Source organism: Alosa pseudoharengus, unplaced genomic scaffold, assembly GCF_046254945.1.
Source record: "Alosa pseudoharengus isolate Yale_2024_CS ecotype anadromous, Long Island Sound unplaced genomic scaffold, YU_APseudo_1.1 YU_APseudo_1.1_scf_17, whole genome shotgun sequence".
In the NCBI taxonomy this organism is placed as follows: Eukaryota; Metazoa; Chordata; class Actinopteri; order Clupeiformes; family Clupeidae; genus Alosa; species Alosa pseudoharengus.
In genome coordinates this window covers 16356047-16380239 of record NW_027468640.1, presented here as the reverse complement: position 1 = coordinate 16380239, position 24193 = coordinate 16356047, and the positions used below count along the sequence as shown (strand labels likewise).

The window sequence follows — 24193 nt, the reverse complement described above, 5'->3', positions numbered from 1 at the left end:
ACTAAAATAAACAATCATTGTTTTGAAATTATGTTTATATTAATTTAATTTGAGCATTTTCTTGTTGTCCCAAATGACCAAACCTGGTGTGGTAAATTGGGACAGCATGTTTCAGGTTTTTAGGGTATACAATGAAATGTGTCAATAGTTTAATCATAAATAACCTGATTAAAAGTGAAAAAGTAACATTTATAACAACACAAAACCTCAGTGATGTATCCTAGACAACTTTTAGCAGATACAATTAGAGGCTAAGGTTGTTAACAGTCAGAGCTGCGTGTAGTGGGCCTTGTAATTTGGGTCAGATCATTTTTTGTCAATAATATCCTGACAAGTTAGTAATAATAAAGGCTATGTTGTTAAAACAATGAAGTAAACGCATATTTAGACCTTGTGTGGTAGTGATGAGACATATTAATTGATCTTTGAAGCAACCTAGCCTAGTAAACTAGCCTAGTAGCCTAGTAAACCTAGCCTAGCGTTAATGTATTTGGTGTGGACTCTTCTGCACTTTGCCTAATATGAGTTTGTTCTCATCTATGAAACTAATTCATTTTACAGAGTAGAATGGCACCCAGGAAAAAGACAGACAGACCAAGGGAGAGTGAGGTGCAAGGGAGAGTGAACAAACAGGGAAAGTTAAAAGCAAAGTACAACATGTGGAAGAAGAGCAGAATGAAGGGAGCATTGCAGGAGTACAGGGAACTGGAAAGGGCAGGCAACAGACCTCAGCTCCGTTATCTTGCCAGGCCCTGGAATGTCCCAAAATCCACCTCCAAAGACGGGTTAAAGGTGTGATCGAAGGACATAAGCATGTAGCAGGACGAAAGCCAGTTCTGTCAGAGCAGGATGAGGCTAAATTAGCAGAGATAATCGAAAACCTAGCAAGACGAGGTTTTCCAATGAGGAAGCCAGAAATCCAGAAGCTTGCTTTTCAGTTTGCACAGGCAAATGGATTGAAAGGTTTTTCTGAGGGCAAAGGTCAGGCAGGCCACTATTGGTTTAAGGCCTTCATTAAGAGACATTGCCGTCTTGGTCTGAGGAAGCCAGAGGCCCTTTCTGCAGCTCGGGCTGCTTGTTTCAACCCCGTAGTCATCAGCCAATGGTTTAAGACCTATGAGGACATCATCACCGACCTTGGCCTTCAAGATGTTCCGTCTCATGTGTGGAACTGCGATGAAACTGGTTTACAGGATCATTTTGTGTCCTCGCAGGTGGTGTCCCCAGTATTGATGCATTTATGTGCTGTTGATTGTGTATTACTGTTACATGACTTGTTGAATATATGAAAACATAACTTAATTCTACAAAATATAAATAAAATGTTATTGTTTTTTCAAAAAACTTGTTGGATTCCTGCTGAAGGCCTAATTTCTCTTAGTCAATAGTCTAAATCTGATGTTTGTGGATGTAATAATATGTATAATCTAACCAAATCAGAAGATTACACATAATGCATAACCTTAAAGATATATTTATGGATAACAAATCCATTAAAACATTATTTAACATGTTTAATTATAGTTCAATACATTCATTTACCAAATTACCAAACATGTCGCTTAAAAATAGTTTTGTGACAACTGAACTAAAATAGTGAGCCATGCATTAATAAAATATCATGAAGACTTATTTTTTTCACTTAAATGATGTAGACACCTTGAGGAATTCAGAAATGTGTCATTTATTGGGTTATGTTTGTAACTTGATGACAATATTAAGCTCAGAATATAAAAATACAAAAAATGTCCCAATATACCTTAATCCACCCAATATAAAAATCATAAATGTGACATGATTATTTTGTGATTAGATAACTGCATTGGTTCAAATTGCAAAAACGTAAATAGATAATTGTGCAGCCCTAATGCCACTTGATATAAAGGAAATAAATAACCAGTAAAAATAAAGTGTTAATAAAGGTTTTAATCTTAAGGTCAATAATATAACAACGCTGCAATTATTGCAAAGGTCAAGAATGATAACTTCATAATTCAACTCTCTGGTTCTAAAAATAATAATAATAAAATTACATAAAATTTAAATAAAGACAGAAATAAAGAGACTTAAAATGTTTCACTATTTAGATGATTTGTTTTTTCTGCTTAAAGCCTACCTCACCACAAATGAAAGAATTTGGTTTAAACTATAACTCATGTGCCACTAACGACTGTAAGTGATTTGAATAGTGAAGTCAAGCTAGGCTAGTAGACGAGTGCACTGAGTAAAAGTAGGCTACACCAGAGCCATAGAGAGAAACTCTCAACTCTCTCTATGGCTCTGGGCTACACTAAAAACTGCACTCTGTAGCCCCCTACAGTGATTAACACGAGACACGCCCCTAAAGAATGTTGAACATTCATAGACACCTTCACATTCTTGTTACTCAAGCAATGTGGGTATCGAGTAAAGTTGACTACAACAGTCTACGTATTTCATTTTAAACATAACCATGTGAATAAAAAGTGCGACTCTGGTGGGACTCGAACCCACAACCTTTGAATCACTACGATTTAACCTAGAAGTCCAATGCGCTATCCATTGCGCCACAGAGCCACCTGTTGAACGTGTTTGGACATACACAATTTGAACGTACACGTGTACACGGAAACAGTATATAACACATTATATGTCTACATCTTTTTCATAATGTGTGCAGGCTGATACCTTTTACCTGCAGAAGAACGCAGTAACGAAATCATACCATTATATTTTTTACAACATATGCAGGAGTCAACCATCGGCAGCTCTAAACCCAGAAGCTAACGCAACTGTCATTTCATGATCATTCATTGATGAGGTGAAGTTACAAAACCGATTTTGAAAAAAGAACAACAACGAAACAATTCAATATTCATTTAGTTTTCTCAATACAGTTGACATGATTCGTGTGCGATAATGTTGCGACTTGCGAGTGAGTCATAGCTAACGTTAACGTTAGGAGGTACGCTTAACTAACTAGCATCACATTTCCTCGAAGGATACATGAACCTGTTCTGCACTGAAACGAGCTGGAAATAAATGCATGGTTTGAATGCTTCTAGCAGAACGACATGTTACCACTGTCGAATCGAGTAATTCTCGCTAATCCTCATCACCGTTTTTTTCCCAGCACATCTACAGATCTCGTGCTCTGAGCTACCTCCTTCTTCTCAAACCATGAATGCACCAATCCACGGAAAGAACGCGTCCAAATAGATGACTAAAACAACAGATTCACCAATCCTCACTTCTTCCTGTCAAAGACGGAAGTATGTTTTTTTTATTATTAAAGAGGTTTGTCATTCCACAATGATCCAAGCAGGTTCACAACGATGGATGAAATGAACGGCGTCTATTTCCACGCCTACGCATCTTCCCAAAATTGATTGTTTTGTAAATATTTTTACAGAGATCGGCATGCTATTTAGCTTCAATAATCCGTCACAAATACCGAGATAACCTAAACGGTAGTGTTATTACAAATGTTGCATTTTTAGTCAGATTATTGTATTCAGGGATTATTTCATTGACCGCATTTCTAACCAGATAATAACCGGATAATTCATAAAACATTCTGTTCTCAGTTGAAATACCGGGGGTCCCTCTACAGCAATCTAGCCTACCTGCCACTTGGAAACATTGAGGAAAGGATTAAGTTACTACTGGGGAGGGATTATTCATTGACTACCTTGCTTCATCGGTTGCAATCGGGTGTCCCTTGCACATAAGCAACATTGTTCGAGTTTGAGGTACAGTAGAATTGCTTCCATGTAACATTAGCTAGCATGTGTTAGTAGGCCAGTGTGTCGTCTAGTTCACAAGATTAAAGCGTGCAGAACCGACCCCTTTCTGTCTGTCTATGAGCAAACTGTTTAACACGTTAAATTGACCTAATTTTACGTTTTACCCCCTTTTTTCATTGGTGCTGTGGTAACCTGCGTTGTGTTTGACACTATTCATCTTCCGCTATCTGAATACCTGTTTTTTGTGTCTGTAGCTTACAAATCCTCCCAAGGTATGCCTTCATAGGCACCAACACCACTCCCACCTATGCACAACGCACTTATCACATAGCTTTAGCTACAATGTAAATAGCAAAAACTGGAATGCAAGAAATGTTTGTAGTTTATCTGTCACACTGTTAACCTATGGCGTACAAATTATGTCTACACTGACTGTTGTATAGGTTGTTCCACTTCCCCCCCCCCCCCTTCAGCTCACCGAATTTATTGTAGTGCGTGCGGGGTTGTAATTGTTTTTTTGTTTGTTTGTATTTTCACTACCACTGTCGATAGGCTTCAGTGAGACGGGTCATGTGAGACCCTACTCTTATGTTCCGCCACGGGACATTCAAACTGTCAAGCATCTATTTCAATTGCACTGGACATAGCGAACAAAAGGACATTTCCTTTGGGTTTGTAGGCTACCTCAAATTTGGAATAACACAAGGCACATCATCAGCATAGAGACCGCATAACACTTAAATTTAGATCTGTAGGCCTACCATGAAAATGTTGGCTGTCAACACTAACCACGCAACCAAATGCATTCTTTAGAAGATATGAGGGATATAGCTACTGAGGGGTAAGAGAAGAAAACGGGGTCTGTCTATTTTTAGCATATTGGGTAGACCTACCCTACCAAATTAATTTAAAACAACAAATAGGGCATTTAAGTCATGTGGCAGAGAGTTTGCTTTGCTGAGGATTTTTGTTGTTTTTCTTGGGTATTATTAATCTAGGCCTAATTTAATTTCAAGGCTTTTATTGTCTACTTTTTTATGATAAGCGATAAATGTATAAAAACATAAAAGTGATCCACATGTTTCTGTCTCTCGCCTGTCCATGCTGTCTCAGCCAGTCATGTCCTTCCGGAGGGGTGTGGTGAGGCAGAGTAAGTTCCGCCATGTCTTTGCCCAGGCGTGGAAGGCAGAGCATTGCATGGACGACGTGAGGGTGACACGGGTCACCTGGGAGGCGCCGCTCTGCGCAGCCAACCCCAAATTCATCGCCCTGATCGTGGAGGCGGGAGGCGGTGGGGCTTTCCTTGTGCTGCCCCTCAACAAGGTCCTGACGTTGTTCTGTCTGTCTATCTGCTGTCAGTCATTCTGCATTGCAATGTCATTATGCGCTTGTACTGTATCCCAGCCAACCATGCACATCTCTGACTCTTTCTGATCTTACCTGTTGTATTGTACATTGTTTTTGTTCTTTCTCCCTTAAGGAATGTTTCCTCTGTTATATGACTGTCCTGTAGTTTATAAATGAGGAGTAATTTATCACATTTCAGAATCACAATATCATTAATTTGCATGCACTATCATGACTGTATTTATTCACAAGCAGTGTGTTTTACCTAATCATCAGGGTGCTTGCCTGCAAATGGAAATGATAAGTGTGATGTTCAGTTTTCGAATTTCAGCTTCATAAGTTTGCATCTTGCAGGCTCTCACCTCGGCTGCTGAGTGAGGCTATTTTTCAGCTGGCTATTTCGTACTTGGCACGTTTCTACTGAAGGATGACTCATGCAGATAGGTTTCTATTATAGGGAAGAAAAAATAATTAGGTTATCTGGCCATGAACTGATGAAAAGTAGAATAGCTGACAGCATCTAGAGACATTAAATGTTATGAACAGGTGGAGATTTGTTTTAACCTGAAGCCAGGGAGATTTCGTGGCTGTGTTTTACATACTTACTGAATGTGGGGGGAAAAAAAAGAAATCAAATGAGCTAGTTGTTTCATATGCCTCACCAAGGCTTAATAAAGGCATGCAACAATTAAAATGCACAGTAACTGAAAGAAAAAAATCTGTCACCTTTGCCCTTAGAGTGGACGTGTGGACCAGAACACCCCGACCGTCTGTGGCCATGCAGCCCCGGTACTGGATGTTCAGTGGTGTCCGCATGACGACAATGTGATCGCCAGCGCCTCTGAAGACTGCACGGTGAAGGTATGCGCAAGTCTTGCAGCGCATTTGTGCTGTGGTTTATACTTCAAACCCCCCTCACACAAACAACATGAGCACATCACATTAGCTGGTTGTCACACTCAGCAGAGATGTGCAAACAGTCACGCTTGTGTTTAGCATTGAGCAAAATGTGTCTGCATCTTCGGAAACTCTTGGCCTCGTAACAGAATTTCAGAATGAATTGATAATGACATTATGGGGAGAAACAGCTGTATGTCGAAAGATGCCTCCATATATATTTTTTTTTATTAATGTCAGTGTAAGAATACTGTGATCATCTTGTGATTCCTTCCTGATTAGCCAGAGATGACCAATGAGATTATAGGACATCATGCTTTCAACACGTTCTATTTACAAGTTATAGGTTAACCATAAAATGAGTCATGCAAAATAATTTGTAAAATGTTTTGCATAGACATCTGTCTTTTGCATGCAATCTGGCGGTTAGGACGCTTGTACTGAATTAGAAGTTGCTGATCCTGGCAGAGTTTTTATCAATTCCATCGTAATTAAAACAGTCAGTGTATGCTGATGTTTTCCAAAAGGACATCTCATATGAAAGCTTTAACATACTGAGTAGCCTAAACAATAAACACTACCTGTCTGCTGTGAAGTGCTCAATTACTATATTAGTAATGTCATGCGAGCGCTGTCATGTCCTCTGAGTCTGAGTCAAAGTACAAGTCAAGTCCAGTCAAAGAGTGTAAGCGAGTTTGTCAGAAAGTAACCATGTGTAATAGTGTGTGATGCCGTGTCTGTCGGTTGAATCGCAGGTGTGGCAGATCCCAGACGGAGGACTGAAGGCTCCAATGACTGAGGCTATTGTGACACTGGAAGGCCACAGCAAGAGAGTGGGCATTCTAGCCTGGCACCCCACTGCTCTCAACATCCTGTTGACCGCTGGTAATCCTCTCAACTCTGTGTGTGTGTGTGTGTGTGTGTGTGTGTGTTTTGTAGTTGGGATGAGTGTGTGTGTGACCAGACTCTAAATTTGGATTATCAGGTGTGCTCCTCTCCCCACTTAGGATAATTACCCGAGCCAGAGAGGTTGGGCGGATGTACGGATTGAGCAACGTGATTTGTTTATGTTGATAAGCAACATGACTGTTGCATTAAGAGTTCACAGAGTGGTCACCGAATGCCAATCCATGCAAAAATCTGCAGTAAGGGATTTAGGGTGTAAAGGTTGAATATTTCTAGCTTTGTGTTGTATGAGGCGTTATTGTTTTTGCACAATGACTGCAAGTTTACCCTGAGGCAAAAACATTTGAAAAAGTTTATGAAAACAACTACAGCACAAGTCATGTTAACATTTGTTGCAAGTGTCCACCAGCCTTTGCTTTAGGAGTAAACCCCTTTCTTAAGAAGTGCAGTGCTTACATAAAACCAGTTGATTGCTGGGTGCCTCTCTTTAGGTTAGGAGTTGACAATGACTCCTAGCCTCACAGCATCAGGCCCTACATTTCAGTGCAGTACCCATGGTTGTCTAAAGGTTATCCTGGATCGTATATAGGTTATCCTGGATCATCTGTAGGTTATCATGGTCTGTACAACCTCCACTGGAATTCAAAGGTACACTCTTAAAATGAATGTGTTAGAAATAACACAAACTTTGTTGTCCCTATCTGTACATAGAGCTGTCTTAAAAACAACACAATTTGTGTTATTTCAACACATTCATTTTAAGCATAGTACTTTAAGTTCCGGAGCAATGATCCCATCGAAAACTGAGACCTGATAGTGCCAGGCTAGCAATGCCTTGAAGAGTCCTGTGGTCATTTGTATTTCTCCTCTGAGGATGTATTTGCATGACAGCTCTCCCTATGCAAACCCAGCTAGATTAAGTATGCATACTCAGTATTTCTTCCGTCAGTATTTTACATCTAATTTGAAAAACACACCTGGTTGTGACCACCTCATAGCTCAGAGCTTCATAGCTTGTAAAGTAAGAGTAGTAGCCAACAACTGTATAGACCCTTTCAACAATAAAAACAAAAACAATACTTGAACGTTCTATTTGATTCCCAATCTACTTCCTCTGCATTAAGATAACATATGGAATGTTAAAACGGAAGCCTTGTGGGGCCAACTATGATGCTGATAATGGAACTCTCTTGAAAGGGTCTATATACACTGGGGAGGTATTCAATTCTTAGTGCTATAGGTTGGGAATTTCCCACAGTGGTCAATCAACAAACAAGCCTATTTACCAAAAACAAAAGAACATCTCCTACAGAGAAGGTTTCAAGAGCATTTCACTGGGGTTATCAAGCAGGCACCTTCCTTCATCGATGTTCCATTGAATTAGACCCACAACACCTCCAACAGGCTCAACAGTGGTTCATGGGTTTGATACCTATGCACAGAACCATTTATTTTTTCCCCATCAGTACTACCACTGTATCTCCACTGTCAGTCACTTTTCATAAAGTCAACGTGTTTAATGGTCTCTTGTGGCCAGGTTGTGACAACTTGCTTTGCATCTGGGACGTGGGGACGGGAGAGCTGGTGTACCAACTGAGCGATGCCCATCCAGACCTTATCTACAGTGTGTGCTGGAACAGGGAGGGCAACATCATCTGCACCACCTGCAAGGACAAGGCTCTGCGCGTCATCGACCCTCGCCGTGGGACCGTCCTCAAGGTACTCCGCCATTCCCCGTTCTGCAACATACACTTCTGTGGGATCACTGACATTGTGTTTCCATGCTCTCCAGTAAAACATAGGCCTACATGAAATGAGTTTGAATAATAAATATGGCTACTTTAATAGGTCAGGTAGTCACTCACAGGCCAATTAGAATAGACCAAGGTAATGATTTTAATTTAATGACATTTATGGTTATGGTTATGGTTATGGTTATGGATTTAGCAGACGCCTTTGTCCAAAGCGACATATAAATAGAAAACAACATAATAATATTTAAAAATGAACAGGGAACAGATTAAAATGTAGGTCAAATATAGTAAGGAGAATAGTTGTAGTACACAATAATATCAATTCAATCAATAGCCTAATAAAAAAGCAATGTAAAAAAGGGGAAAGGCAATAATAAAACAATAATGTCAATTCAATCAATAATATAAAAACAATAACATGCTAAGACTACATTAAGGAGAATATCAATAATAAACAATAATGTCAAATTAATTAACAGCCCAATTAAAATAAAACAACATTATATAAACCATAACACATAAGCGCTTAAACAACTAAGTATATGTTGAATAGGAATGTCTTTAGACCCCTCTTAAACGACCCAAAACTACCACAGGAACAGAGAGCACTGGGCAGTTCATTCCACCAACATGGAACCACTGAAGAAAAGAGTCTGGAATTAGACCCAGTTTTCATGACTGGTCGACACAACATACGCTCACCAGAAGACCGCAGTGGGCGGTTGGGGATATAAGGCTTGATTATTGAATTAAAATAACTAGGAGCAGATCTAGTTAGTGTCCTATAGGCCAAAGTGAGAGATTTAAATTTAATTCTGGCTACTATAGGGATCCAGGCTGAAATATCCTTAAGGCATGCAGAAATCCGGTGGGAAACACTAGAGTCATCAGGTGGGAAAGACAGGTAAAGTTGAGTGTCGTCTGCATAACAGGGATAGTCAAATCCATGGGAGCGAATGGTATCACCTAAGGAAGTGGTATAAATAGAGAAAAGCAAGGGTCCTAATACTGATCCCTGAGGCACACCTGTGGTGAGGGCATGAGACTTAGATACCTGTCCCTGCCAAGACACGTTGAAAGAACGCCCTTTAAGGTAAGATTCAAACCAGTCAAGAGCTTTTCCAGAAATTCCCAGTTCAGATAGTATAGATAGGAGGATGTCATGGTTAACAGTATCAAAGGCTGCAGATAAATCTAGTAGAATTAATACTGATGACTGAGCAGAGGACTTAGCTACTCTCAATGCTTCAGTCACAGACAGAAGAGCAGTTTCAGTAGAATGACCACTCTTGAAACCAGACTGCATAGGGTCTAGTAGATTATTCTGATGAAGAAAGTCACAAACTTGCTTGAAGACCACTTTCTCCAAAACCTTTGACAAGAAAGGAAGAAGGGAGACAGGTCTGTAGTTCTTCACCTCAGTTGGATTAAGTGTACTTTTCTTTAGCAGAGGTGTAACCCTAGCCTGTTTAAAAGAATAAGGAACTATTCCAGAACTGAGTGAAGCATTAAATACTGACTGCTGGTAGAACAGCGGGTGAGATAGACTGTAGAAGAGTGGACGGGACAGGATCTAATGGGCATGTTGTTGGACGACATCGCTGAAGCAATTGAGAGACTGCTTCCTCATCAAGAGGAGAGAAAGAGTGAAATGATGGGGTCATACTAACACAAGGCAAAGCCCTCCTTATAGGAGCATCAAACTGAGCACTTATTTTAGCAACTTTTTCAGTGAAAAATGTTGCAAAGTCATTTGCTGACAGTGAAGTAGTTGATGGTGGTGGTGGAGGATTGAGGAGAGATTTGAAAGTAGAAAAAAGTTGTCTACTGTCAGTGGCGCTCTCAATCTTGCTTTGATAGAATGCCTTTTTTGCAAGTGTAACAGTGGATGAAAAGAATGACAGCAAAGACTGGTACAATAAAGACTGGTTAAATAAAAAATGTGTAATTTAAACTTTCTTAAGCTTTCATTAACCAATCCTGTTTTTCATGTTTTCATAAAAAACAAAGTGACAAAATAAATCTATATTCACTCAGAACAGGCTGGACAATTAATTGAAAACTGTCATTTCTAACCTCTTACCAACCCTACATCATTTGACACAATACATTAAAGATGTGTGAAGATTTGGAAATGCCATGACCTTAGATCATTGCATGCTATTATCAGTGAATCTATCTTGCTAGCTTCCGCCAGACCTCTGCACCATAGACATCCCCCACCCACACTGACATCAGTGTGTTGTTTGACATTATTGGGGGCCAGGCAGCGAAGCTGCGAGGCAACCCATAGTGATTCTACGTATTCTTCTTCTTATTATTATAACGAAACGCTCATTTGCCATTGAACCATACAGTAAAAAGTTGAGAAATTTGGCACATTGATTCGTTACAGGCATATGTTTAATTTCACAAAGTTTGATGTCTGCACCTGGAGTGCTCTAGCGCCACCAACGTTTCAAATGTTGAATTACATCTATGCACTTACTGTACACCAAATTTTGAACATTAAGATATATTTGGAATCCTTGGATGAGACCAAACTCGACGCACCCTATGACGTCAATTTCCGCCATGTTGGATCTTCCGGCATATTGTATTTCATCAAAAACACTTAAAAGGCATCAAAGGTCACAAAGTTGATGATCTTCAGACCATGACTCACAAATGCATTGCTTTTTGGAGCCATATTGAAAACCCGTCGCCCGTCGTGACCAATCAAGTTTGGCGGCGAAGCCGCTAAACAGGAGGTGAAGTGATCTCAGCAAAGCTTTCGCGTATCAACACCAAACTCAGTATAGGGTCTCAGGACCCAATTAGGAGGAGGCTCAATACATTTGATGACTTTTGACCTATAGGTGGCGCTATAATTACCAAAATTACGTTTTAGCCTGTAACGGGTCATGTTTTTGGAATTAAAGCATATTAGTGATATCTGTTAATACCTTGAGAGGTCCTTAGGCCGCCACATGCCAACATGTGACGTCAACATAAATGATCCAACCGCCACATTCGATGTCATCAAAAGCACTTAAAAGGCATCAAAGGTCACAAAGTTTGTCCGATTTTCACGAAACTTGACGCAGATGATCTTCAGACTATAACTCATAAATGCATTGCTTTTTGGAGCCATATTGAAAACCTGTCGCCCGTGGTGACCACAGGAAGTGAAGTGATATCTCATCAAGGCTTTCGCGTATCAACACCAAACTCAGTACATGGTCTCAGAACCCAATTAGGAAGAAGCTCAATAATTTTGATGACTTTTGACCACTATGTGGCGCTATAATCACAGGAAGTGGGCTCATATTTCAGCAATGCTTTCACGTATCGAAACCAAACTTGGCTCATTGACTCGGGACCACATCCTGAGGACATACAATAATTTTAGCGACCTTTGACCACTAGGGGTGCTATAATTTGCAACACTTTCTCGTATCGACACCAAACTTGGTACCTGGACTCGGGACCACATCCTGAATAAGGACAATACATTTAGTTACCTTTGACCACTAGGGGCGCTATAATTAGCAAAACTTTCTCATATTGACACCAAACTTGGTTCATGGACTCGGGAACACTTCCTGAAGACGCACAATATATTTAGTGAGCTTTGACCACTAGGGGTGCTATAATTATCACTTTCTCGTATCGACACCAAACTTGGTATGCGGACTCGTGACTACAACCTGAGTCCACACAATACATTTGGTGATGTTTGAGGTATGCATATGTGTGGGGGGTTATTGGGGTGTGTGGTAGAGGAGGTTTATCTGTGTATATGTGTGTGTATGGGACAGGGGGTTAATTGGGTGTGTGTATAATGTAACAACATTGGGTTGCCATGACAACTCCAGCTCATCTGCTTGGCCCCCTCATTGCTGCTTGCAGCTATATTTGATGTTGTTGTCGTTGTTGTGCAGCATAAGTTGGCAAAGGACTTGTTGCTTACAATAATGAAGAGATTATTTAAGAGGTATATTAAAAAGGCATTTTGGATAGATTTTGAAACCATCTATCCCAAAATGTGTATAGTCAGTATACCCATGAAAAAAAACAAGATGCAAAACTGTAGAGAAATGGTCACTGTGCTTATGTCCAGGTGAAGGAGAAGGCCCATGAGGGCACCCGGCCGATGAGGGCGTTGTTCCTGTCCGACGGGAAGATCCTCACCACGGGGTTCAGCCGCATGAGTGAGAGGCAGCTGGCATTGTGGGATATGGTGAGATGAGGACACTGGCAGCAGTTGTGTGTGTGTCTGTCTGTGTGTGCGTTTATATATATTGTGTGTGTGTGTGTGTGTGTGTGTGTGTGTGTGTGTGTGTGTGTGTGTGTGTGTGTGTGTGTATGTATGTATGTCTTAATCGTGTGTGTGTGTGTGTGTGTTTATGTGTTTATGTATTGTATATAGTGTGTGTGTGTGTTTATGTGTTTATGTATTGTATATAGTGTGTGTGTTTATGCATTGTATATTGTGTGTGTGTGTGTAATAATCATGTGTGTATATGTATGTGTGTATTAATCATGTGTGTATATGTATGTGTGTATTGATCATGTTCTCTCTGTCTTCTTGTGCAGAGGGATCTCACAGAGCCTATGGCTATCCAAGAGATGGACACCAGTAATGGAGTACTGCTGCCGTTCTATGACCCAGACACCAACATGGTCTATCTATGTGGAAAGGTACCTATGTCTGACTGTTTTTGTTTGTTTGTCTAGATAGGAAAGGTACCTATGTCTGACTGTTTTTGTTTGTTTGTCTAGATAGGAAAGGTACCTATGTCTGACTGTTTTTGTTTGTTTGTCTAGATAGGAAAGGTACCTATGTCTGTCTGTTTTTGTTTGTTTGTCTAGATAGGAAAGGTACCTATGTCTGTCTGTTTTTGTTTGTTTGTCTAGATAGATTTCTCATTCTAATCGTGTATATATTACATGAACATGAATAAGGAAGCTCAAACATTTTCACATGAAACAAAGTGTTGTTACATTGAATAAAAGAAACATTGATGCATATGCTGTCAGTTTAACCGTTGGAGTCATACAACCTGATGAGTGACATTGGTGTTAACAATAACAGCCTCTTATCCAGTTAAATAACTACATGCATATGAGTATTAATACGAACATTCACAAGATTTAGAATTTCTATCTTTCGGCTGTCCAACAACAACCACTGCTCTCCCCTACACACATGCACTGTAACATGATGTTTGGTGTGTTGTAGGGCGACTGCACCATCCGCTACTTTGAGGTGACCGATGAGTCGCCGTATGTCCACTTCATCAGCCTGTACAGCAGCAAGGAGCCCCAGAGGGGTGCAGGCTTCCTCTGCAAGAGGGGGGTGGACGTCAACAAGTGTGAGATAGCTAGGTAAAGGCTATGCATAACTACACATACATAGTGTGGATGTGTGTGTATGTAATGGAAATATTTTTCCCTTTCTCCCCTAATGGTCAAATATACAAGGTTCTACAAGGCACTCGTTCCTTTTTGTTTAAATAAACAAGCTTGCACAAACAAATCACTCTTCGTATCACACTCTGTGACTACTTGTCTCATTGGCATTTTGCCATTGCAAACCAGCAAGACCAGGTTCCTATTTCTTAGTTGGTACTGATAAATTTAAAGATACAGTATGTTTTTAATATTTGCACTTATTCCTTTCCTCTGCTTCTGAAGCTCCAACATTTTTGGATTGGGACTCAGGAGTCAGGGCTGTGTACAGAAAACTGTACAAAAAGTGTTTTTTTTGTTTGTCTGTGGGATTAAGAAGGGCAAACGTTATAACTATAGAGTTTCTCATTCTGTTCTTTACAGGTTCTACAAGCTTCATGAGAGGAAGGTAGAACCCATCTCCATGACTGTTCCACGCAAGGTAAGCAACTGGTTCTGGGTCTAGAACAGAGTGTCTGGAATATTCTCTGGTTGGGTCACCAATTATGAGTGTCCTCTGGCAGAAAGGGGGTCAGAACAAGTTGACCATGAATGTCTGTCTGGTTAATGTTTACACATGCAGGGCAAATCAAGCGTGGTGTTTTGAGTGTGCATTGCGTCCTCAGATTTAATTAGTAATGCATGCAGTTTTTAGACCTATATGTATCCAACAAGGCTGTTCAAGAGTCAGAGTGCAAAGATTAAGTACATTCTTTCTTCCTCCCGCTGCCACTCCATCCTTTCTCTCTTTCTTTCTCTCCATACATGCTCTTCATATATGCTCGTCCACTCTCTCTCTCTCTCTCTCTCTCTCTCTCTCTCTTTCTCTTTTCTCTCTTTTTCATTACTTTCTGGCTTTCTTCTCATCATGCACATTCTCTCACTTACTTTTTGTTCATTCTTTTTCCTATTTTCTGTCTATTCTCTTCCCTTGCTTTCTCTCCTCTCCATGCACCCCCCCTTCTCTCTCTGTCCATTTTCTTGCTCTCTGTGCGCTTCCTCCTCCCCTCCCTCCCTCAGTCTGACCTCTTCCAGGGGGATCTGTATCCCGACACGGCGGGTCCAGAGCCCTCTCTGCTCGCCGAGGATTGGATCGCCGGGCAGGATGCCCCTCCCCTCCTCATCTCGCTGAGTGGGGGCTACGTGGCCCCGGCCTCCAAGCACAAGGACACGCTGAGGGGCCGCCCCAAACTGTCCCTCCAGAGTGCCAACTCCGGACCTGCCGCCACGGCAACCCCTGTCGCCAGGGAGACGGATGTCGAAACTCCTGCCCCGGCAAAGGTTGTCCAGGAGACGGAGGCTGTGACAGACAAGGCTAGGACGGAAGTGAGTGATGTGAACAGGGTGATTGGGTGGGATCTTTTTACAACTTTAACAGATTATTTTAGTCTCTTCCTCATTACGGTTTTTGTCTTTGTAATTTATAATTTAACCCCCCCCCCCTCCAGGAGGATCAGCTGAATGAGATCCTGGCTGAGGTGAGGGCTCTGAAGGCGGTTGTCCTGGCCCAGGGTCAGCGCATCGACCTCCTGGAGAGGCATTTGGCACACATCGAAGATGGAGACGTCTGATGTCTGCCTCAAGTAGCACAGTGGTGTACCCACTTCCTTCTAACACCATGCTACCCCTCACCCCCACCCCAACTCATAGCCTTACAACATCCTCTTGTAGCTTTATGATATTCTGATGAATCATGGGACATGTAGTTTAACCGAGGACTAGTGAGGTACGAGAGTTCGTAAGGACAGTAAAGCTGTCAGTGAATAGGATTGAATACTAAGCATAACATTGTACTGACATGAGACTAGATAATACATTCATTACACTTACGCTGCATTAATTTAAATTATGAAGAATCACTAGTAACATGCTTATAGTGTTAGAAGCAGATCTCAGATATTGCTTGAACTGTTGTTTCCAGTGAAGGAAAAAAAAACTGACTGAAAAGAATAAGAAACTTAGCGACCTCATTCTCTACATTGTGCTCAAGGGCTCATGCGTCAGGTAGTTTTTCTTTTTGCTGCTAACTATAAACTCCAGATCACTGTACTCTCTGAAAGTGTGCATATAAAGTACTGTGTATGCACAGCCTCAGGTGGGTTGGGCTAAACAACTTGTTCCCACTGTAGCTTTTCTATGGCATCTATCTTGGCATTACAATCCTCCAAATTTATATTTTATGAATTTATTTTCTTTTCTTTCTTTTAAAAAAAAAACAAAACAAAAAAACGGAGCCTTTGAAGCTATTCCACTAACTAACATATTTGCTGCACTGTTTACAACAGCTGAATTGTGGTTGATAATGCTGCATATTAGCATTCCAAACTAAATAAGACTGTTGTGTGTGATTACTTTATCTCTAGGCTAGTTTTTGTATATGACCATTGTTATTTTTTACTACCAGATATCTTGAACTGTGTAAGTCTTAAATAACGCAACTAGCTCATTTAACCAATCAGCGTATGACGCTGATGGAATTTTGTGTGTGAGTGTATGTGTGTGTGTGTGTGTGTCTTTGATTTTGCACTTAATTATTAAGTCATGTTGAGAGTGATTAATAAGCAATATATGCTGATTAGCAAAGACGTTTTTTTAGGAACCTCAAGATGTTGATTCAGCTTGTAGGACAGCAAATACGACACTTGCCTATCCCTAGGAAGGTCACAGTAATTTTCTGATGCCCCAATTATCCAGAACATCTTAGGTGGCATCATGGTCGTTACAATCAAGGAAGGAGCTAATCTCCTCATCCTCATTTCTGATTCGTCCAACTTTTTTATGTGTAAATGCATATATGCTTTCATCAGTCGTAATTTTGTGTGTTTTGAGACTAGTGCTGTTGTCAAGATGAAATCTCTTGGGCTTTCCAAATAAACACTGAAAACACTACTTCCACTTTTGCTGTGTGGCGTCCAGTCATGGCTATCTTTGTGGCACACCTTGTATATGCAAATTGGGTTCATTTAGTTTAAGAACCAAAGGATCACAACAAGTCCTTTTAGGCAAGTCCTCTCCACTCAGTGGCCATATTGCAACCTACTTTAGGCACTTACTGGGCATCTATTTCGGGCAGAAATGCATGTGTGCAAGGCTTCACACCAACCTCGCTCCAGCAGTTAGTTCACAACACATGATTGGCACAATGTATTCACAACACACCACATGATTGGCACAATATATTCACATGTCGACTTTTGGCCGCGGAAGGGGCGGGATATGTGTAGACAACTGCCATATTGGTGTTGCAAACTAACCCCATGGATTTTTTGAGTGCTGTGTCTCCTCATTTGAAAGTCTCTGGTCACAACTCATACAGTTGTTGTTTTTTGGTTGTTGTTTTTTAAACTGTTGCTGCAGGAAATCAGCTACTGAGATAAGAAACAAAAGAACAATGTGTGAAGCCTAATTTGTCCACCTCTAGTTTGAATAATTTTTACGCATTCCATTCTATAGAAAAAGTTAAATTTGAGTCAGCTAAGTCATAAGCAACTGACATAAAACGTAATGTAATAATAGAAATTAAATGGAAAATAGACATAATTCTGTGGCGATAAATCAGATCATGATTTGATTATGATGATCTGACCATGGTCATACACAGTTTCAAAACACTATAATGACCAAACCATAAACAAATCAGTGGACTCTTGTCAACGAAAATATCAACTTAGGCAGAGCACCTATCTTCAGTTCTGTTGTGAAACTGCCTGAGATCTGCTTGGAGGCTGACGCAGACGTGCCTTGCACTGTGCTACTACTGATAGCAGCAGTCACTGTAGCAGTAACAGGATGTGGTCACTGAGCCATGTAGCGTGCAGGCCCATCTCCGTCTAACCTCAGTCAACCAGTTCCTTCCGGTCCCTTCTGCAAAACATGCGCACCCATCTCCACAAGGGCGAGGGTGTTAACAAGAGCTCAGCTCTTGAATTGGTGTGTTTCTCTCAAAGGTGCACTTTGCTGCCAAATTATGACAATTTTTCAAAAATAGGTGCATAATGTGATCAAATGTGATCTTTCAATTTTGTCCCCAACAGGCTGCTATGACCATAAGGGTGATTTTGTATGTAGGCCTATGTAGATACATATACATATTCTAACACACACATGTGAATACAGTACTGTAATCTCAGTTAATGGAAATCAACTTGCTTCATATCCCTCATCTTGGCTGCTTTGAATATTCAACTTCCTCTTTTTTCTCTCGCTTTCTTTTTCTGAGATATTTCCTTTGCGCGGTTCTAGAGAGTATTTAAGTTTCTTCCACCCAGAGAGGAAAGGCTTTTTCTCATTGGGCGTGTAGCTAGAGGCTTGGCCACTCTCTTTCCTCTTCTCTTCTCTCCTTTCTTTCTTTCTTTCCTTCAGTCCTCTACAAGTTGTTACCTACCTTCTACTGCCACCCTGCATTTTGGAGGATTTGAGAAGATAATTTTGCAGAGGTCATCTGGACCGTTTCTGAAAAGTGCAAAGGTAGGTTTTAGACATACAGTTTTGAACCTCATGAATGATATACTTGAAGTGTTACCTTTTAGTTGGGTCTGTTTGCATCGTTGCAATCTAATTTCTTTTATCTCAATGAGGTTTGTTTGACAAGTTGTTCATCTCATTGTCAACTGTTTTCAGTAATTTCAGTCCCTCATATGTTCTTTTAGCTTCATTTAAACTCGGTTTATCGTATCACTTCATTCCAACATGATCACTAAAGTTTTTCAGTGGACACCTTAGAAAAGCAAACATCTCTAATGTGTTTCACTACTCTGATTTGAATAATGTACATAATTAATAATCTATAAAACTATAATATAGGCTTTAAAAAAGATGCATTGCTCACCTTCCACGTAAACATTACCGGCAAAACACTAACGCCACCAAATTATCCTTCCACTTTAAATACATTTAGGAAAAAAAGTTTGCATTAGATGGCCGACAACTTTCTCTCCCCTAAATGTACGTGTGTGTGTGTGTGTTGTTTATTGTGTAATGGAGAAGTAGAAAAGATCACTATTGTTTTACTGTAACTTATGATTATAGTTTGTGTGTGTGTGTGTGTGTGTGTGTGTGTGTGTGTGTGTGTGTGTGTGTGTGTGTATTGGGACTGGGTCACTTATTGATATCATTCACTTGGGAAGGCCCTTCCCCCAACTTTCTCTTCAATTGCCTAGTCCTATTTCTCTCTCCCTTCTCTGTTCATAATTGCCATTATTTGACAAAAGGTTACACTGGGTCATGCTTATAAATAATCATCATCCATTATGAAATGTCTTATCCATCCAACTAACATTAGTCAGTGGTTAGCGGCATCTCCTTCATTGCATTTCATTATCAGTGTAGGTTAGCATCTTAGGAGTCTCGGCACAGCCCCTCATACGGAGCCCCTAGAAGGTCAAGTGAAAATAAAAAATAAATAAATAAGAACTGATGTTGTGGGTATGTTACAGTAAATGCTGTGCACATTAAAATACATTGTCAGCTCAATTTACCAAAACTTGGGTATAGACAATTTATTAAATTGAGGCCTCATTTTGATACATTGATATAACAATGTACTAACCCTCCTGTTGTGTTTGTTTTTATGTTTACTAGTTTGTGTTCCTGGTCAAAAATGGCTGCTGCATTATAACTTCTTATACATCCATAGTAACACACATATTATCATCTAATGTTGTGATAGACCTTTGTATCAACTTCTGTTCTATTGGATAGTAACAGTTTTGTGCTTCCATTTGCTATTTATGGCCTGCAGGCCTCACTGACCTGAGCTCATGCAAGTCAGAAAGGGGAAGATTCTATTGGGGAAAGGTTCCCATCGGGGCTGGCATAGAAGCAAAGAGGTGTGTGTAGTGAGGGTGTGTTTGTGTGTGTGATTTAATGTACAGAAACACATATACAGTCCATCTGATCAATAAGTGCCTGGACTTAATTTTATACATGTGACCATTTTCTCACCCATTTATTTCTAATGGCTAGTGATTTTTGACCAGAAATACACATGGGTGTTCTAAAGTTAAATAAAACACTCAAATTGTTATAAAAAACATCAAAATTTGTTTTGTGTGTTCAGATGCTATGTGTTAACAAAGTCAAGGAGCCTCATAGTAGTCAGAATAAGTTAACAATATTTTTGAGAGAAAAGAATTGTCAATCAGTCACATTTCACCGCGAACACAACAGGAGGGTTAAATATAGCATGTACTGTACATTACATTGTGAGCTTCATTTACTAAAACGTGCACACATGTATTAAATTGTAGTCTATATTTTAGTCAATTTAGTTCACAAACTATGTAAACACAGTAAAACACTTGCTCTTCTTCTCATACTCTCATACTGTGTCTTCTTCATATTATAAAACCATGGTGCCCTACTGTATCAGTAACCATTTTACTTCCTCACTTCCTCGCGTGGCTCCACTGCTCTAAGCATCTGCTTCTTTCTGTCACAAGAAGCCGTTAATGCAGGGGTATTTTTCTCATCAGTTGTCAATGTTCAATGTTCCTATTGAATCTTGAAAGGTAACACTAACTGCTCCTTATTTGACAAAACGTTCTTTGCAAAACTATGCGCCTGTTCAGAGGTTCACATCTTTTAAAACGGCAATATGTCTTTTTTTCAGTTAAGACATCACCGTCCAAGATATCCTCTAAGGTTACTCGCGGGACATCAAGTCAAATTAATGTGGTTGGTGAAATTTACTAGAAATTGTTGAATAGAAATACCATGCATGCATGCACCCAGAATTCTTACTCATGATTTTACACATTATTTTAAAAATGCTCCCAGAGTGTTTACTCTCTGCCTGGCTGCTCTAGAGATTGGCTGCAGCAACTCAGGCTAGGCAGCACCGACAGTTGAAAAATGACTAGTTTAATGATTGTTTGCTAACACCTAGTTTCATTTATTTTCCCCTCACCACCAACCCCTTCCCTATCTCTCTCTTGACACTTTAGCCATAATGACTAATAGCAACACACCTGGTACAACAATCGGCGTCCTGGTGGCCCTGTTCCTAATCCTGTTTGGTCTGCTGGTGTACCTGTATCGACGTCTGAACCGTGACACCGAGAACCAGTACACCGTGCGCAACATCGTGCTCAGTGAAGGAGGCCTTCGTGACCGCGTGAGGTCAGGAGTCGTGGCCATGGAGACCCGCCTGGGCATCCACCTGTGGCCCAGACCTAGGCCCAGCAGCGAGGAGGAGGAGGTCATCGGGGACAGCCAGCCAGCGACGAACGAGGATGTGGAAACTGGACAGAACGAGCGCAGTGAGGACGTTGCAGCGGAGGATACAAATGAACACGCAGATGAAGGAGACGACTCCGAGGACGACTACTCGAGCATGGGCGGAACGGACCTTCGGGAACAGGCCAAACTGATGAAGGATGTCGACGAGGGGGACGACCAACAGGAGGGGGAGAGGAGAAGAGGAGGGGAAGGAAAGGAAGAGGAGGGGGAGAGGGAGGTTGGTGGTTTGCTTGTCAACCTCCAGGAGTTTTCAAGCAGCGCCATTTGGTCCGAGGAGAAGAAGGACGAGAATGAGGATGTTGATCTGACCGCTTTGTGAGAGGACAAGAGGAGGGGGTGGGGGGTTTCCAGGCCAGGAATATCATGTACACATTATAGATAATTATCAGTAGCTTTGAGACAGCAGTGGAATTTCATGGGTGGTTTTGAAAAGCAAACATTTCATTTTTTTTTTATTTACAGACATTTATTATGTCTTATAGTTTCTGGAAACTGATTGACAAATTATAATTTGAAGGTCCACTCAATGTCAATAATCAGTTCAGTGTCGGTTTGTGTTTACAATATACTGTAAGTTTGCTATGAAACAAAATGAACTGGAGAAAGTTTAGCCCAGCCTATACTTGGGTTGGTCGGGAGGATTATGAATGTTTGCCATAACTGACAGGCATACATACTACTGTTCAAATGTTTGGGGTCACGGGTTGTTTGATGAATGCCAGGTTTAACGATGCCTACAATTATTTCAATTCAAAATCATTACACTTGCCACTGAGATTTCCTATTGATTTAGCCATACTATTCAATCTCATTAAACCCTTTATTTTATTGAAAACATGGACATCTCCCAGTGACTCAAAACTTCTGAATGCCTGCAATAATGTAAATTGATAACTAGTATCTCCATAAGCTAAACCTGACTGAGTTGTACATAGATTTCAATGATTTTGAACTTAATGGGAAGGCCGGAGACACAACAAAACTGAATACCTGTCTGTTTCTCTCAGTTAGGCCATTTTGTCTTCGTCCTTCCCAAAGTTCATTAAACCAATGTTGTAGGCTACAGGCTTTGACCGTTTTATTTTATATTTTAATTCAGGTACGTTTCTAAATGTCTGTGTGTGTGTGTGGCCTACCTTTGTCAATAAACATCTCAAGAGGTCTTTTGCTTGCTGATGGACATGTCGCTTCAATTTAGCCACACAGATCTGAAAGATGAAACTTTAAATACAATACAGAGTGCAGAGTGGACAAGATCAATCATTAATTTCATTTCAGATCATTACAGTAGGCCTATCCCCCCCCCCCCCCCACACACACCTATGTTCCCCTAGGCTACTAACCACTAGATGAATAGTATATTGTTGTTTCTATGCACTATATTGACAATGATGTACAAGTACCCACTACACACCATAAAGTTTATGTTGGCAATGTGCCTACTTCAAGAAAAGAAAAGTGTGGCAAAAAGAGTGTCACTAAAACTAGATGTTTAAAAGGTTGTTCTTACAGGATATCACACTTGTGGATTGTGTATAGTTTGCTCAGTGTAGGCCTATAGAAGGCACATCAATTGTGGGGGGGGGGGGGGGGGGGGGAATCTACTTATTTTCATAATTACATTTCTTTTAAGCCACAGCGTGTGCAAAACACCCTATGGTGGTGCCATGGGTTAAATGCAGCCTCCAGGGCATCGTTGATTAGCCCATCATAATTGTCCTAGCTAACATATTCTGAGGATCAGATCATATATATTGTTTTAATATGTTTCAAAGTCCTACTCCTGGCATACAAGGCCCTATACCCCCACCTACCTCACTGACCTCCTAGAAGTCTACACCCCTGCCCGCTCACTGAGATCCTCCTCAGCAGGCCTAGGCCTACTGCATGTCCCTAGTGTGAACCTCAGCACCCTGGGAGAGAGGGCTTTCAGCTACATCGTCGCGCCCAAACTGTGGAATTCACTGCCAGCCTAGCCTACATCAGACACTCAATAACTGACTTTAAAAACAGACTTAAAACCTATCTCTTCAAGATTGCTTATGGACTGACTGACTGACTTTTACTTTTATTTTTTTAGATGACTATAATTTTAACAACCTTTTTGTTTTTGTTTAGCCTATTTCTGAAGTGACCTTGGGTGACATGAAAGGCGCTCTAAATAAAATGTAGGCCTATTATTATTATTATTATTGTTAATAAACTAAATTTCGTCTCTGTGATTGAATCAAAATTTAAAAATAGGCCTATCTCAAGTTAGCATCAGATAGCTAGTTAGCTATCTAGGATAGTGAAAGTTGGCTACCGGTAAATCAAACCATGGTTGATCCAATAGGCGCAGCTTTAATCAATTGATTATAATGTGTTTCCACAATTGATTTTGTTTACTTAGGCTATTGTTTAGGCTTACTTTTGATTTCGCTATTCATGTAGGCCTATGAGCCTGCTTTGCCCGCACTGCTGTCAAGAATTGGTGTAAAACCCAGGCTAGTAAAAACCCTCAAAAAGGCCTATTATTTCACTTATTTCGCGGCCATGGATATTCAGAGACCGTTGAGACGTCATGACGCAGGTGCTACTACTAGGCCTACTGTACATGTAAACGCGGGAATGTTCCCGTCGGTCAACACTCAGCTCCGCATATTAACATCTTATTCTGAATATTGCTTTACAATACGGCTCTTAATCGGAGTGGTGTGTATTGTTACCGTAGCCATTTGATTTCTGATTCTGAGCGAATTCCATTAAACTTTCACTATAGATATGATGAACATTAAATACTCATGGTGCCGTGGCAATTCCGATAAGAGGGGATGTAGCTCAGTGGTAGAGCGCATGCTTCGCATGTATGAGGTCCCGGGTTCAATCCCCGGCATCTCCACGGTTCTTTTG

The 24193-nt window shown here is 40.6% G+C and overlaps 2 protein-coding genes and 2 non-coding genes across 8 annotated transcripts; 3 read left to right on the top strand and 1 right to left on the bottom strand.

The window, feature by feature from the left end:
* Nucleotides 1-2468: 2468 nt before the first annotated feature.
* trnar-ucu (transfer RNA arginine (anticodon UCU)) lies at nt 2469-2556 on the bottom strand. Its single transcript is given in 2 exon segments — nt 2469-2504; nt 2520-2556. It is a non-coding gene; the product is annotated as a tRNA-Arg (tRNA).
* Nucleotides 2557-3267: 711 nt separating this feature from the next.
* On the top strand, nt 3268-16957 carry coro1b (coronin, actin binding protein, 1B). Of its 3 annotated transcripts, none has more exons than XM_076288707.1 (12): nt 3268-3449; nt 3567-3731; nt 4843-5048; nt 5811-5933; nt 6725-6854; nt 8413-8594; nt 12732-12851; nt 13208-13312; nt 13854-13999; nt 14447-14504; nt 15083-15388; nt 15511-16957. In XM_076288707.1, exons 3-12 carry the CDS (start codon nt 4845-4847, stop codon nt 15631-15633), a joined length of 1497 nt encoding a protein of 498 aa, XP_076144822.1. In that variant the 5' UTR covers nt 3268-3449; nt 3567-3731; nt 4843-4844; the 3' UTR covers nt 15634-16957. The 3 variants fall into 3 exon arrangements, with proteins under 3 accessions (XP_076144822.1, XP_076144820.1, XP_076144821.1); XM_076288705.1 differs by having other exon boundaries at nt 4839-5048; XM_076288706.1 differs by having other exon boundaries at nt 3268-3731; nt 4839-5048.
* Nucleotides 16958-18322: 1365 nt separating this feature from the next.
* Nucleotides 18323-22464, top strand: LOC143127296 (uncharacterized). 3 transcript variants are annotated; one of them, XM_076288702.1, is made up of 4 exons: nt 18324-18529; nt 19803-19890; nt 20673-20737; nt 21007-22464. In XM_076288702.1, the coding sequence occupies exon 4, from the start codon at nt 21012-21014 to the stop codon at nt 21618-21620; it is 609 nt and encodes a 202-aa protein (XP_076144817.1). In that variant the 5' UTR covers nt 18324-18529; nt 19803-19890; nt 20673-20737; nt 21007-21011; the 3' UTR covers nt 21621-22464. The 3 variants fall into 3 exon arrangements, with proteins under 3 accessions (XP_076144819.1, XP_076144817.1, XP_076144816.1); XM_076288701.1 differs by lacking the exon at nt 19803-19890; XM_076288704.1 differs by lacking the exons at nt 19803-19890; nt 20673-20737 and having other exon boundaries at nt 18323-18529.
* Nucleotides 22465-24110: 1646 nt separating this feature from the next.
* Nucleotides 24111-24182, top strand: trnaa-cgc (transfer RNA alanine (anticodon CGC)). Its single transcript has one exon. It is a non-coding gene; the product is annotated as a tRNA-Ala (tRNA).
* The last annotated feature ends 11 nt before the right edge of the window (nt 24183-24193 follow it).